Source organism: Crocodylus siamensis, chromosome 1 (genome assembly GCF_052110815.1).
Source record: "Crocodylus siamensis isolate JL-2025a chromosome 1, ASM5211081v1, whole genome shotgun sequence".
Lineage (NCBI taxonomy): Eukaryota > Metazoa > Chordata > Crocodylia > Crocodylidae > Crocodylus > Crocodylus siamensis.
The window spans coordinates 374,726,048-374,742,906 of NC_143395.1; the positions used below are offsets into that span (position 1 = coordinate 374,726,048).

The 16,859-nt window shown below is 43.8% G+C and overlaps 1 protein-coding gene across 12 annotated transcripts in view; it reads right to left on the bottom strand.

Annotated features, from left to right (window-relative positions):
* Positions 1-16,859, bottom strand: part of NBEA (neurobeachin) — an 835,610-nt gene that overhangs the window by 502,976 nt on the left and 315,775 nt on the right. For 11 of the 12 annotated variants that reach the window (XM_090027554.1, XM_090027509.1, XM_090027581.1 and 8 more), the window contains 5 exons: positions 13,317-13,340; positions 9,187-9,367; positions 4,650-4,780; positions 3,378-3,485; positions 815-983 (listed from right to left, as the gene is read on the bottom strand). In XM_090027554.1, coding sequence (XP_089883680.1) covers positions 815-983; positions 3,378-3,485; positions 4,650-4,780; positions 9,187-9,367; positions 13,317-13,340 — 613 coding nt within the window. The remainder of the gene's footprint in view (positions 1-814; positions 984-3,377; positions 3,486-4,649; positions 4,781-9,186; positions 9,368-13,316; positions 13,341-16,859) is intronic. The other variant, XM_090027544.1, reaches the window with a different exon arrangement.

A 16,859-nucleotide genomic window follows, 5' to 3' on the forward strand; every position in this document is an offset into this window, starting at 1 on the left:
AATATATACATGAAGAACAATGTGCAGAGATTTGGCCACCAACCCCTAATGACTTCTCTCTAATTTTTATGGCTGTTCTTAGGTAGCAAACAGCACAGTCATAAACCAATCCAGAGGAACCTGAAAAAGCCACTGGATTGGCAGACCAGTATTACAGACAATGGTGGGATGTACTTGATCCCTAATTCCTGACATTTTCTTCAGCTGATAGACAGCACCCTAGGAGGCTGGAACATTAGTTGCCAGTGAAAAATAAGAATTCACAAACTCAACAGGCAAAAAAGTCAATAAAGGCAACAATTCTATTATATTAGACTTCCATCGGCCTTTCAGTGTAGACACAAGCTAGAAAAACAGCAGGACCCAAGAGAATTAATAGTCCTTGCAATATTAGCCTTTCACAAGCCTTCTAGTTCAAACGGTGTTGACTACAAACTTCAGACAGCATACTGAATCACAGTAACAAATAGCAGTTCTTAGCTTTGTGCTGATAGTCAGGTTAATATCTAGTACTTTCACACTTTTACTCCAGAGTGGCCTCTCCCTTCTTCAAAATTTTATATAAATTAAAATAATGAATGTATAAAAATATAATAAGCAAATAAAAGTAAGTTAAACCTTACAAACAGATGTAGAGAGAGTAATTTAAATCTCATTAATAAGTCATAAATACCAAAGCAGTAGCAAATACCTTCTCATTTGTCTTAAAATCTGTATCAATGTAAAACTTATTTTGTAGTCAGATATTTAGACTTCAAGAAAAGTCAACAAAATCAAGTGAAAAAAGAACAGTTGGAAAAAAAACTAGACATACCTGTACTTGTTGGTGAATTTATTTCTTGTCTGATATTTCTACCTGCCTGGGTCCCAGATCTTGCTGTCTCTCGCTGAGGTTCTAGTATGTCCCGGTATTTGGAGACCATCAGCACAGAAATAAAGTAAACTACTGCCAAAGCTAAAAATTGAGCCTGTTTGCTATCATCCTGTGTTAGAGAAAAAGGAACATACCTATAATACTTAACAGTTGCACAGAATGTTTAATTTATGATCATAAAAATACTTTACAGACTTATTCTTATATAGTGCTGTATCTGCTCGCATGTGGGTAATTAAACACAGAGAAAGAATAAACATAATTCCACCAGTATAATCTGCACATAGCAGGCACTGTATTTGCAGATTTGGAGCCATACATTCTGATTCAAAGAACTAAACAGGGAAGACAATTGTGTAGATAAACTGGCTACCACATGTTCCTCTGTGGCTATGGGGTCAACTGATCAACGACTCTGGGACAATTATGCTTAAATATGTGCAATACAGAGCAGTTAAATTGAAGTTCATAGAATTACTCCAGTGCAAAACCAAGCTGTGATGATACACTTGGGCATTCTACGTATCACCCACCTACACTGGAGTTTCCTTCTACTTCCCAGCCCTCCCAAAATCATACATTTTTTTCAAACATGAAAACAAGGTGAGTTTTCCCTGTTCTGGGCACTATTTTATTTTGTTGTATTTTAATTAATTTGTTCATTTATAGTAACTGGCAACCCCTGCAATGCCATTAAGAAATTGTGTGAGAACAAGAAAGAGTCATGCAAGGAAGGAGAGGGGAAAGAGCAGCCCCTGGGAGCCTACTATCCAAATCCAATCATGACCCTTTAGGTTAAAGGATTACCAACCTGTGGAACCACATGCCATACACATGCGCACAGACAGGAATGCAGCCTGGCAGCTTGAAGAGCAGTGTCCTGCCAGTAAATCTATGCAGGGGGAAGGGGCATGGGGGAGGGAAGGGGTATAAGTGTGCGCAGATAAAGGTCTGTTCCATAATGAGGGCTGGAGTGGGGCAGGGACATGTGCTGACCAACCAGGGCAGTGAACAGGAACCCAGAAGCAGAAGTGGGATGAAGCTGTGGGTGGTTCATCCAGGGGGAGCAGGAAGGGTGGGGGCAGCTCCCCACCACTGCACACACCCTCAAGAGAGGTATGGAAGGCACGTGCCCCCCCAAATTCGTGTGCAGTGTGAGGGTGGACTGCCTGATGTGGGCACAGGGAGAGGTTGCACTCAAAATGGGTGGGGGTGGGACCTTGTCCCCACCTGCTCCAAGCACAGCCCTAGCCCAACCCCCACCACTGGGAAGAGGTTGGCACAGGCCCTGGCCCTGAGCATGCAGCGGGTAGCCCGCCCTCACCCCATGCACAAATCCAGGGGGCCACATGCCCCCCATGACTCCCATGGGCATGCACTCAGTGGCACGGAGCTACCCCCCTCCCCATCCCTGCCGTGCCCCTTAGATGAGTCACCAGCAGCTCCATCACACTTCTGGCTCAGGGTCCTAATCACCACCCTAGCTGGGCAGCACCTGCCCCTGTCCCTGCTCCACTCCCTCCCTCACTGTGGGGGCTGTGATTTCCCCACCATGCCCTTTCCCCGCCACAGACTTACCAGCAGGACACTGCTGTCTAAGCTGCCAGGCTGCATTCCTGTAAATTACATATTGGATCGGTATTGGCTGATATGGCTAGTTAATAATCGGCTATTAGAAGCTCTATTATTTTCTACCCAAGAAAATCTATGAGTAGGAAATAAGTTAATTTGATGTTGGCCCTGACCCATCCAAGCTCCCTGTACAGCTGCTCCTTGCAGATGGAGTAGCAGTGCAGTCTGATACTTGATTCTAAGACAAGGTTTTGTATTTCCAGTGATAAATAGTGGAAAGTCTTGTCTTGAAATTGAGTAAGTATGATAGTTTAGCTTATAAAGTGTATTTGAAATGCATATGGCATCTTCTTTGCTGAATAAAATTACTATAATGAAAACTGCATTCCATTTTCTAAGAAAGAGGATACGTCACCCCTATAAGTTTATCGGGGGTGACCACCAGTATCTGGAGGAACGTTTGTTCACCAGAGTGCCCCATGGGATGACAAGGTTGAATGCTTATAAACTCCTGCAAGACCGTTTCAGGCTGGACATAAGGAAGAATTTCTTTACTGTCCGAGCCCCCAAGGTCTGGAACAGCCTGCCTTCGGAGGTGGTTCAAGCACCTACATTGAACACCTTCAAGAGCAAATTGGATGCTTATCTTGCTGGGACCCTATGACCCCAGCTGAATTCCTGCCCTTCGGGCAGGGGGCTGGACTCGATGATCTTCCGAGGTCCCTTCCAGCCCTAATGTCTATGAAGTCTACAGTATTTAGGGACCACTACACCTGAAAATTGTTATCCTTTTCTTTAACTATAAATGTTAAGTCTCCCCTGACCTATTGCACTGCAAATTTAAAACAAAAGTGTTTGGCAATGTTAGGCTTCCTTTCTAAATATTAGTGACTACCTTCCCAAAAGAAAAAACACATTACAAGTTACTCACCACATCACGAAAAACAACTGCTCGCAAACGGTTGATATCAACATCCTGAAGAAGTCGATCGGGATCTTTTATGGGGGAAAGATTACCAGGAACATTTTCTAATGGTGCCTAAAAATGTAGTAGATGGCAAAAAATAAAAATAAAAATTTCAGAAAGATCTAAATTCAAAGAATTTGAGACACTTAATAAACTGCATTTTTGTTCAAAATATTTCTAATGTAGTATTCAGCCACTGGACACAACAACAGATACACACACACGTGTGCACAAGTATTTCTCTAATAAACTGGTACTAAAATTGTTTAGGTTCTTCATTAGCTTGTTTTAGTTCTGCTGGACAAATTCTCCTATTTCAATACATTAAACTGCGCTGATGGTATTATTTCATATGATACAAGCTTTACAGTACTGTAATGGACAGTGTAAGCAAAATGTAATGCACTATAATGTAGATGTGCTATAGCAGGGGGAGCAGCTCTGCTAACTGAATGTGAACTGCCAAACTATGCTAACTGCCTTCAAATAGTTAACTCTGTAGCCCAAATTATAATTAATATATGAAAGCACTTCTTTTTTACTTTACAGGATTTGCCTTATTTTACATTTTGAGGAAATAAAATATATTGCAGAGACATTTCGGAGCAATAAAATCTATTGCAGAGACAACAATGTGAATACAGTGGTGAAAAAATGAATTCCAAAGCATCATATCTCAGACCTGGAAGGTTCTAGTTTCTCTAAATTTAGTTTTATGGCACTTCAGCCTTCAGAAGTTGTGAACAAACTGACAAATTCAGAAACAATCAATAAAATGACAACACAAGTGATCTTAAGCTGTAACTGAAGATTAAGCAAATGTACATCCTAGTCCTTGAGTCAAAACTGCAGAGAGAACCCTACTGAAGTTAACAGAGCTCAATATTTCACCCATAATGATCTGATTGCAAGATATCATCATGCATTGCAGAGGCATTAGAGATAAAAAAGAAAGTATAGACTAATCAACTATCAACAAGATGGAGGTTGGGAGATGCATCTAATCTTTGAAACAGTACAAATATTAAAAAGAAAGCTCTGCAAATAGTATCCAATCATACTGTTCACTATTTTCTCTTTTTAGCTTCTCTTATTTGAAATAAGAACAACAACATTTTCTTTTTAAGCCTGTACATGGCTGACAATTCAGTGTCTGCTTAAACTCTAAAGAAATAATTCCTCCTCCTTTTAAGCTATACTACAATTTACATAGTAAAACAAGAAACATTAGATTACCTTGGTTGTTGCAGTTGCCGTCACACCCTGAAGAGTTTCCTGAGTTTTACTACTCATAAGTGAAGACTTGTTCACTCTCTCCCTCTGTCTTTGTCGGCACTCTAAGCAATTTCTCACAGCAACACAACAAACTAAAAAAAATAAACAAATATGAGTGTTTTGCCATAATGATGATCAAGAATATTACATTGCTAAGGGATGTATAGCTATAATTGAATGAAAAAATCTCTCTTCTAATGATGACTGATAAAACAACAATGTCACATCCCACATTCTAGTCTGGGAACTGCAGTCTAAGGAAATATTATGATGACTCTTCCAGTCTCACAAAATTTTCAGTTGAGCAGATTCTTACATTATATACCTGGCCTCATAAAAATATACCAAAATCTAAAGAGAAGGGCTGTTCCTCTGAACTGGAATTCTCAGATCTCTATTGCTCTACCTTTTGGGAGCACATTCCTTATGGCTGTGGGAATAGAAAACAAAGGGTAGGTACAAATAGCCACTTTTCATCATCTTGGAAATCAGCAGAGGAATAATTATCAAGGATCTGTCAAAAGTTATTGATAACAAAAGTTATTCAAGGCCCAAGAAGACTCTGAAAAATTGCAGAGGGATGTAACCAAAATAGATGAATGAGCAACATGATGGCAGATAACATTCACAGCTTACAAACATAGAGAGATGCACATCAGGCAAAACAGGCTGAAATAATTTTGCTGTTTTGCAGATCCTAAGCTAACTACTATCTTAGGAAAATGTCAGCTCAATAAATTTCTGCTCAGTGCACAACAGCAGACAAAAAAGTGAACACAGTAGTACAATATTTAAGGAATGGAATGGAAAATATTACAGAAAAATATTTTATGCCATTTATATAAATCACTGATACACCTCATGAGTCCCCATCTCAAAAAGTATATAGCAGAAATAAAGGGCTTCAGGAACAGGTGATAAAACTAATCAGGGTAACAGGAAAATGTTTACATGGAAGAAAGACTGAAAAGTTTAGGATTTTTACTATCTACTTTTAACTATGGTTTTCTTTTCTGGGGAAAGAGGAATGAGGGCATGCTGCTTTTTTCTTCACTTTTTAATCAGTTTTCTTTATTACACACCAGAACACCTAGTCACAATATGCCCAAAGAGAGTTCCTATGGAATTTCCTTCCATGTTGGAAGTATGATCCAACCGCAGGACATTAAGGAGGATTAAAATGGGAAACAGACTGCTACCTGCAACTCTATTATCTAATTAGCTACCTGCAGCTGCTATTGTGCCTATCTTTTTGTAGATCTTAGTCTTTAGTATTAAGGTTGGTAACAGATATAGCTATCTATTCTCAGTATCATCCAATTCAGAACACAGTCTAATAAACAGAATTAAAATAAAGGTGTACAAGTTTGACTCTGCAGAGGAAGGAATTGAGGACTTTATGAATGGAATATCCCTTGGCAAGAATGCCCTTTGGAAACCCCTACATTTGAGAAAAAATATTACAAATTATAAAAACAGAGTAGAAGATTGTAGAGAGTTAATTAAAGATGGTGGAACTGAAATGAACAGACTTAACTCCTACAGGCTAGGGACAGAAGTTACACAAACTGGTTTAAGTGATCAGAAACTGGTTTAAATATGTAATAGAACAGAAGTTCAGTGCACATAAACCACTTTAAAAATGACCAAAACTGGTTTAAGATAAATCTGAATGTAGTATCTTAACTGACTTAAGTCAAACCAGTTTAAGAAACTTCTGTCCCAGACCCCTTCCTGGTTTAAGTAAACTCACAGTCCCCCAGCAGCCCTTGCCTGGGCTGTGCTGTCCGCTCCAGCAGAGCAGGATTGGAGCAGCTCCTCCACTGCCCAGCCAGAGCACTATCACTGTTCCGCTGGCTGAGAAGGCGGGTGGGGTTAGTGGGGAGGGGTTACCCTGCTTGAGACTGCAGCTTCTGCCAGGCTTCCCCTGCCTCCTCGGGTGCAGGGGCACATGGCCAGACCCCAGGCTGGCCCCCTGAGGTGAAGTGGGGAGGAAGAGGGAATTAATCCTCCCTCCCTCCCCTCTCCCACCAGCACAGGACCCTAGCTGGGGTCTGCCTGTCAGAGGCACAGCAACCCTGCCAGGATTTTCCCTCCACCTCCTGGCTTGAGTGGTAGGGGAGAGGGTGTGGCCATATGCTGAACCTAGACCAGCTCCCAAGGTGAAGTGTGGGGAGGGAGGGTGGGACTTAACCGCCCTCCCTACCCTCTCCCACTGGCACAGGACCCCAGCCTGGGTATGCCTGGCAGGGGAACAGGAGGCCCTGCCAGGCTTTCCCCCACACCACTTGAGCACGGAGTGGGATAAAGCCTAGCAGGGCTGCTACATCCCTGCCAGGCAGACCCCCACTGAAGCCCATGCCAGTGGAAAAGGGAAGGGTGGGGGATTTAAAATCTCCTCCCTCCCTCCTTCAGGATGCCAGGCCACAGCCTGCATCTGACCATGCCCCCCACTGCTCACTGGGTGTGGGAAAGAACCTGGCAGGGGCTTTTTCTTCCCCCTCCAGGCACATCCTGGCTGGGGACCATGCAGGCCAGGGGTACTCAGTGGCCTGCTGGGGTCTAGCCATGACCCTGCCCCCCCCCCCCAGTTCAAGTAGCGGGGGGGAATCTGGAGTCCTTCTCTCTCAGCATCCCTCCAGCCTTCCTGCCACTGCCAAAGGGAAAGGAGGGCTTGCTCTAGTGCCTTCCAGCTTCTAGCCTGAGCCACTGCAAGCAGGTGGCTGCATTTCCAGAGTCAAAAGTAAAAGCCTATTCACTTGCTTCTTGGTTCAATGTAAGCAGTTTAGAATAACCTGCAAAGATTGAACCGATTCAGGCTTGGGCTTTTTGATTCTCTGTACTTAGCCACAGAGAGGGAATATGACTGAGTGAAGCTGAATGGAACTCTTTGTAGTGGCTGTATATATTTCAGACCTGAAAATACCAATTCAGCTTGCTATGGATTTGTGACCAATGTCGGAATTAAGCACCCCAACAAATAAGCACTGTGGGCATGTGTAGATGAAACAGAGGCCCTAAATTGAAGCAGTGGGTTTTAAAAAACACTGCTTCAATTTAGGCCTGATTAAACCTACATATCGTGCACACACCTTGCTGACTTACCTGTCTCTCCAGAGGGGAAGGGAGGGCGAGTTGCCAGTGGGCAGAGCCGATCCTGAGACATGGGGAGGGGGGGCTGGTGCTTCCCTCCGCAGCAGCGGCGGCCCCCCCCCCCAGGTGGCACCCGCCTGCAGGCACCTGTCTCGGGCAGTCCCAGGGGGCACTGTAGCCCCGGAGGGAAGCACGAGGCCCCCATGCAGCTCAGGCAGGCAGGCTCTGGGGGAGGAGGCGGGGGAGAGATCAGGCTTGCTGCTTTTCTTGTGCGGAGCTGCTTTTCCAGGCTGCTGTCAAACTGCTTGCAGGGCTTCCTGCAGAGCCATGGAGCTGCACAGAGCCCGGTGCTTCGCTCCACAACTGTAGGGGCAGCAAACTAAAACTTCTCCTAAAACTAGTACATCAACTCCTTTGCGTTTTAGTTTGCTGCACCCCAAGTCATTTAAGGTGCATTATGCCACCAAATGTCCTACAGCGCCTAGAATGAATGTGCTGCTGAGACATGCAAATATCAACACCATTTGGCTTGCTTTAAAGTGTCGTGCACACACGCCTTTCATTTTGTCTGCACACAGCCTGTGATAAGGCTTTATTGAATCCACATTGGTTTTAAAGTAAAATCAAAGGACATTAATGCACCAGAACACTGTCTTCAAGGCATAGCTTTATGTTTTATTGAGGTTCTGCAGCTGCCAAATGAACTGCAGAAACTGCTCCATGCCACTGAATCTGGGTCTCTCACGTGGATTTCATTAGAAAAGTTATTTTAACAATCCTAATATCTAAAATCATCTGAATATAAACAGTACTATATCAGTTTACAAACAGCATGAAAGTAACAGAAAAGGTAGAATAAAAGTGATGCTGCAGTGAAGCTAACAGACAATATTTGCAAGATCTACAGCCAACAGCAGCAGGAATAATAATAAGGCACTATTCTTGACAGCCTTGCAATGGAACTGCAAGTGTGTACGGATACGTTAAATTATCACACTTTTCTAGATGATTTTTAAACTCATGGAATCAAGATCCAAAGAGAGGAGATTTACAGAGACAGTTCTTAAAGAACCAAAGGCATTGATGAAAATGTTTAACAACAGAAGTGCACTAAAATCAGTGTTTGAGGAAGGGAAACAATAATACTCTTCCTCTCACTAATTTCTTTTAGATTACAATATGATTTACAATTTGCAGTTTGTAAGTATCTAACAACAACTTTAAGCTTGGATGTATAATACAGCTCTTTCTGTGTCCCAAAACATTTTGGAGTACTGTAATCGATCATATCAGAGTCAAAACTAGACCAATTTCTACTTGCATTACCATTCACTGTAGCTCTAGTTCACTGATCTGTAAGTAATTATTTAATGCACACTGTCTGTGTTGTGCTGGAGAGACTTACCAAGCCTTAGGCACTGCCGCATTAAGCCTCCAGATGACATATTTTTTTCAGCTTCAATCTCACTAAAATTTAGGGAACTGGCAAATACTAGTACATCAACCATAGCCATCAGTCGGCTGAGGAAAGTTACTGCCGTCTCTGCTGACATTCCTTGCGTCACTTCAATATTTTCTAATTCAGTCTTTAAGAGAAAACAATTGTGTTAAATTTAGCAGAATAAAACTTACATATGCATGTAACCTATACGTCTTCCTTTCTACAATTAATTATAAATGCATAAATGAAAAAAAATTACAAAAGTTACTTTGTGTGATTTTCATCAATGTAAATGACCTGAGTGTCACTTAATGTAAATTAAAACAACAGATAGTACAAAAATGGAGAGTAAAAAAGATGAATTCAGGCTTGCATGCTATGTTAGATATTATAAGATCTAATATCATTGAAAAAAGTACTAGTATTTACATAGGACTGAATTCTGGCCCAGCTACTGCTGCATTGCAAGACATTAGGGGATCCATACTTCTTTATGTTTCTGAACAGGGTATATGTATCCCTAGGTAGCACAGGAAGGTCATATACTCTGCAGAGTTGGTACACATCCCCTTCCCCTTCCCCTTCCCCCCAAACAGGTAAGTAGGAGGAGTGGAACAGAGTGGAAAGTGAATAGGGCCTTGGCCCTACATACATTGACTGGTCTACTAGAAAAATATATTTTGGGCATAAAGCTGGCACGGGTCAAGACAGAATGCAGTTTACTTTCTCCTTCCTGCTCTAGTGAGGGAATAAACTGTGCCAAATCCATACCTGATGCCACATATATGCAATATGGGGTAATGGTTTTCCTTTACTCTGGGGCAATGTTGCATTGCCACAAACTGAGCTCACAGCAAAACTAAGAATAAGCCTATCATTATTTCTGAAATGTAAAAGAGGATTATGATTTAGGGTAGCATTTTCAGAAATAGTGGCATCCACATTAGGTGCCATTTTGGAATTCAAATGCCATAGAAAAGGCATCTACTTAAGCCAGGGCACCTAAATCACATTGGAAGCAGTGCTGATTTCAACACAAAATTCGGAGTACCCCAGCACTGCACAGTCAATCCCTCAAAGTGATGCCCACCTGTTGTGCAACAGCCCAACAGCAACCACCGCCACTTAGGAACACCTGTTCTAGGCTCGCCATAACCTGAGGGGACTAAATCTCACACTCTCAACTTCCCAGCAGCGTCTCACCCTTCCAATAAAGGCAGGAAGCTAAAAGAGCTAAGAATTTTTGGACAAGAGAGAGATCAAGCAAGATGGAACACAAATTTATTAACCATTGGTAAGGGCATTCTCAGGAAGGGAAAGCAGCAACCCAAATACTGAGTCCTCCTACAAGGCCTATTTATGCCTTTTACATTAGACAGCCATTGCTTAAAATACAGAAATAACCCTGGCAGCATGTATTGCATATTAGTTGTTCAATCTGAAATGATTCTAAACACGTGCACCAGCAGAAGGCAAGATGCCAAGGCAAATTTACAGGACAAGAAGGAGACACTTAGGGTTTGTACAGGGTTTCAGGCAGGTTAGAACAAGTTAAAAATGAACACCAGATCTAAGGTAAGTCGGGAAAGGGGAGCTAGCAGTGGAGCTTGGTATCACCAGGGGAACTAGCAGAGTCGATGAGGTCCAGGAGGATTGGGAGGATCAGGAGAGAGAAGTGGGTCTGTGGCAGTGGTTGCTGGGGTGTGGAATGGTTTGGCAGGATTTGCGGGGCTGAGCTGAATCAGGGTGCTATCAGGAATGTAGGGGACTTGGCGAGCTAGCAGGGTCCATAAAGGGCTTGGCGGGTTTGGGTGGGGCTAGCAGGATTGATAGGGGGGATTGAGGAGGATCAGGAGGGCTAATGGGGTCTGAAGGGGGGAGCTCCTGGGGTCTGGGGTGGTTTGACAGGAGCAGGGGGGAAGTGAGGTCTGCTGGAGGGGGGAGGAGGATTGGTGGGATTGGAGAGGTTCTCCAACCCGCCAAGCACCCTTCTACACACCCCAACCAAACTGTCCCTGTTCCCTCAAACTGCTCCCAGGACCAGTTTTACTGGTTTTCACTGGTCCCAGGAGCCTGACCGAAGTAAGTCAGGGGAGGGGGAGGGGCAGGTGGACTGGGGGGAGCTAGTGGCTCCATGGTGAATGGGGTTGGTGGGACATGTGGGCTCTTTCTCACCAAGACCAGAGGCTATTTTTAGCCACCAATCCTTCCTGCCAACAAACACCCCTGCATCCAGCCCACCCCTCTCCCCACCCTGACTTACTTCCTCATGTCCTGGCACCAGTGAATGCTAGTAAAACTGGCATTGAGAGCAGCTTGCAGGATGGCAGTTTAGTAGGCACTTGGGCAAGGGGTTTGTGTCCATCTGGGGGTGGGGCAAAGGGTCAGGAGTAAAAATAGCATAATGCTGGGGTGAGTAGGAAAAGTGCAGCCCCAGGGCTGGGACCAGCGGCTGGGCTTTCCCAGCCCTGGGGCTGCACTGGGAAATGTACAGAAGTTCAGTTAGATGATTCTTGCTGGACCTGATCTAAATTAGACTACCTCCAAGGTAGGATTAAATTAAACAGGGTCAGCCATTTTTAAACCAATCTAACCTTTCTGAACTTCTGTACAGTTCACACTTAGATTGACCTAAGGGATCTAAGTGTAAGGTTCACACCTGGATGAACGAATTTAGATCAGGTAGCCATTTTTAATACAATTCAGCTTTCCCGTGTATCTGTACCTAGCCTTAATGAATTAAGATCTAAGGTGGTTTTGCACTTGTTGAGGTAGGGGTATTTTGTAAGTTTGACACCTATAAGAACAATTTGGATTTTGTCTTTAGGCATTAAAGATCATAATTTTAAAACTCATTTAGGTGCATAAAGGTGCAGATAGGCCCAGAGTGATATTTACAAAAGCAAGGCATTCAGGTATCTACACCTTCCTGATATCAATCACAGGAGACAGTCAGCTAGGTGCTTTCACAAATCCCACCAGGTACTTATTTGCATCCTCAGGAACCAAAATACTTTTACAAAATGCGCCTATAAGGGCTTGAGTCTCACTTATTGCCATCAAGAATTAAGTTCCTAAGTCCCTTTTGAAAATGAGTCAGATGGTTTTGAAATTTTTACCATTTTGCTAAAGTGTGAAGGAACCTAAGATAGTAAGTGGCTCTAGGCATGACAGTTTTTTCTAATAGATAATAAAAAGAGCAGAGAAGAAATTTAAATAATCTGCTGAGAATTCAATGTCTTCAGTCAGTAACAACTTGTTGAAATAATGGCTGAAGTTTAAAACAGTGCAAATCATGCGAAACAATCTTAAGACAGTAACTGCTCTGACACATAAAAGATATAAGGTGAATCTATGATCAAACTGGTAGATAACACTGCATTTTGTTTCTCTCAAGAGCAAAGTATATCAGTAATTCTATGGAGGTTGTCACCTTTTAGAATCTGTGCAGTAAGAAAAAGCAAATGGTATTATGAACATTAACCCTCTGAAGGACTGTCACTAGCACTGCATTCCTCTAGAAGGTTCTCGCTGACATTCTGACATTTTTCTGTTACGACTCTCTTGTCACACTAGAACACTACTTGCATCTTTTCATAAAGGTCTGATAAATTGTTTATAAAATCACTTAGACATTTAAATTAAAGAAGCCACATCAGGGTGCGGCTCAGCAGGCTGCTAACATAAGTTTCAAGTAGCTTATAGGAACTTGTTTTGGGATTCTTGCTTGAAAATACAGTTGAGATGTGCTCTAGTATTTCACTAGTATACTTATTATGAATTTTCTTTAAGAAGAACAAAATTCCCAGACATGTTCAAAGTTTGAACTAAGTTCGAGTTTTACTACTGAATAACATGTCTGCCCTTTAAACTGGATCATGGACTTGACAAACTAAGATTGGTACTTTAGAATAAGCAATATAATATCTGTCAATGTATTAGTTGATGATAAAAAAGGCTTAGGAAAAATCATAAATTCACCTGAAATGCATCTTAGTACATCCTGGTGAATATTATGAAAAGAAAGTTTAAAGGGCAAAAAGCTAAATTATCAAAATAAGAAACTTTTGAAAATGAAAAAAACTGAAACTTACAGCATTAATACTAACCTTAGAACCCTGGACATGCAACAGACAAAACAGACAACAGATCACAACAATAAAAGAAAAAGAAAATTATTAAAGTCAACAGAAAATACAATGTAAAATTGAAACAAAGTAATTTGCTGCAATCATATATTCACTTGATCTATAAATACAATAAAATAAGCATTTCCGCTTAAGTCAACACTTGAAAACAAAAATATCCTTAAAAAAAACTAAAGCTCAGTAAACCCTGTACATCACATAATTATGCAATTCATATAAAATGTTGATCCATCCAAACCCAAAATACATATTTTATGTAATATATGGACAAAATGAAAAATATAGTACTAATTTTTATATATATAAGGTAGTATTTTACTGATTATATGAACTGTACGAGTAAAAAAAAGATAATTGTATAACTGAAATGGAACAAGCTAAGTTTTAAATTATGAATGTGGAGACTATATTTAAAGCCAAACATGTTCAACATTATTTAATAAATAAACTATTGAAATTAGTTAATAAAATATAATTATCAATAAAAAAAAGCCTTGATTCTTTACGTGTAAAGCTTATTGTATTGAAAAAGATGTGTTGTGCTGTTACTTGCATGAGAACTGTTTATATTTTTCAAACCAAATTCCAAGCCAGGATAAAAACTTGAATGTTTTTGAACCACTAGGGAAACTTGAAGGTTTTCAAAACTCAGGTAAACCCGAAGGCAGGGGCAGGCAATTATTTTGGGCAGAGGGTCGTGTACTGAGTTTTGGCAAGCCACCGAGGCACCCAGGGGCAGATAAATACTAATTTTCTAAATTGTTTAGGGGCCACGTGGGCCAGACAAAACGGTCTGGTAGGCTGCATTTTCCCCACCCCTGCTAAGGAGTCTGAGGTTACTCAGAAACTCCAATTTTAGCCATTCCACCAGGCTTCATACTTTAAGACAGCATCACTTTTTCTCTGCAAGAACTTTCATACCCCAGAACTACTCTAAGCTATATTCTTTTTGCTGTCAGGAGCTATGTTTTCAAAATATACTAGTGACTTCTGGGTCAATCTATAGTTCGGGTGGCCAAAACATCATATCTGAATGAAGGCTGATTGCTAAAGGTGAGTGCTCAGCAAGTTGGTTGACACAAAATCAACTTGTGATTTTTATGAAGTTAGCTCTTTATTCTCTTGGAAAGCAAAAAACAAAATACAGATTAGGCGAACTGTTGTCTGGGATGATTCAGGGAGGGAGGATCCTTGCTTGTGCAGGACACTGGATGAGATGACCTCCTAAAGTCACCTACAGTTCTATTTTTCTATGATTCTATGACCACTGAACCTCAAACACTGAAAATAACTGAAGGTACAGATGAAAATGAAATCTCCAATTAACCATTTTTACAAAGGGATAACTGGTTTACTAGTGGCAGTGGCTAAGCAGTTAAATTGTCTCAGTACAGCTCTGTAGTGACTATCCAAGCCTTGCTCCACGCTCATGTCAAAGGCAAACTCCATCCAAAACAGACACCTGGTCATTCAAGCTGGGGAATGAAAGGCAGCTAAGTGCTATGCTTTCTCCATCATTCCCTTATGCGTCACCGTTACAAAACCTGCTGTGCCTTAATCACACTATTGAGGCAAGCTGCATAAGGACAGACCTTTGACAGCACCGTCTCAGATTCCATGGTACTGTATGCAATAAATTTGCAAAACACAATTTATCTCCAGGAATGAAAGTAGAAATCTAAATGTTAATTGACCAATTTTAATGACTACATCAAGACAGCCTAATCTGAACAAAAGCTCCACTTCCCACACCCCAGGCAGGCACTTGGTCTCCAAGGCTAGTGACAGACATTCAAAAAGCCAGGTGAGTCTAACCTGCCTAGATTGAACCAATCTGCAAGTGAATACATTCATGAAATGCAGGCACATACATGGAGTAGCTCAGGCCAGGAGTCAGGGGGAGCTAGAGCAGCCCTCGGCTGCAGGGAAGCTGTGCTGTGGGGGAGTGTGGCCAGCTCCAGCACTAGCCTGGAGTGAACTGGCCAAGTAGGTGGTTTAATTCCCTCCCCCCCTGCCCCATTAGCATGGACCCAAGCTGGGGTCCACCCAGCACTCCCCCCATACTGCTGCAGTGGCAGGCTGTGGCCAAACACGAGGCAGCATGGTTCGTGAGGCAGAGGAGGCAGAGATGGGATTTATTCTCCTCTCTACCCCCACTGCTCCCAAGGGACCACAGTGCGTGTCTGCCTGCCCCGAACCCTGCCACTGTTCATTCCCTGGACAGAGGAAGCAGTGGAATAAGCCCCATTCTGCCTCCTCATCTAAGGGGCCCCGCAAGCCAGTCTCTGGCTGGGCCCCTGCTCCTGCTGCTGGAGCAGCGAGGGGGCAGGGCCCTGACAGGGCAGCAACCCCTGTGCTGGTGTCTGGGGAGCATGAACCTCTTCCCAATACGGAGGCCGCAACTAGGCTCAGAGCTGCTGCAGGCTACATGGGGTGGGCAGTGGCACCAGGGCTCAGGGGGGACCATACCCCTCCAAGCCCTCCCCAGCAGTACCGCTGCTCACCTGCGCAGTCTGCAGCAGCTTTTCCCACCCTACTCTTGCCCCCAGCACGCGCCCCCCCCCCCCCCACCGGGAAGAGGCTTGCACTGTAAGACAGGGGCTTCAGTCTCCATTGGGGTTGCTTTCCCCAAGCCACTCTAGGGGCAGGGGGGGAGCCAGAGGCTGGCCAGCAGGGCCCCTTAGGCAAGGGAGCAGGAGTGGGGTTATTCCCTGCTATGCCTCTGGGGGACTGCAGCGGGGTCTGCTAACCCTGACTGCTGCTGTCACTTGCTCCAGGGAGCGAGTGATAGGATAAGCCCCCTCCGGCCCCCTCAGCCAGAGCTGGAGGAATAAAGCCCCCTTCCTGCTCCCTCACCTGAGGGGCCCTGCTGGTTGGCCTCTGGCCATGCCCCCAACCCTGGAGCAGCAAGGGGGGAGAGACCCTGATGGGGGCTACAGCCCCTGTCAAGGTGTCTTTGAGTGTGAGACTCTTCCTGGTAGGGGGGCACGCTGCAGGGGGGAGTGGGGACAAGTTGGGAAAAGCTGCTGCAGACTGTGGCAGGCAGGTGGCAGTGGCACGGGGGGCTCAGGGGCCCACGCCTGCCTCCAACTCACAGTGCTGTTGCCCGCCTGATGCAGTCTGTGGAGAGCTCTGACCCCTACTCACAGCCCCCCACACCGGGAACACGCTCACACTCCCCAGACACCAGCACAGGGGCAGTTGCCCCATCAGTGCCCTGCCCCCTCACTGCTCCAGTGGCAGGGGTGTGGGCCCATCCAGAGGCCAGCCTGCAGAGCCCCTTAGGTGAGGGGGCAGAGAGAGGAGTGAGTCCCCCCTCCCTCCAGTGTCTAGCGGAGGGGGCAGGAGGGGACTTATTCCGCTGCTTGCTCCATGTAGGGAGCAAGCAGGGGCAGAGGCTGGGGCAGGCAGACTCCCATTATGGTGCCCTGGGGACAGTGGGGATAGAGGGGGGAATAAAACCCCTCCCTGTCTCCTGTGCCTCAGGAG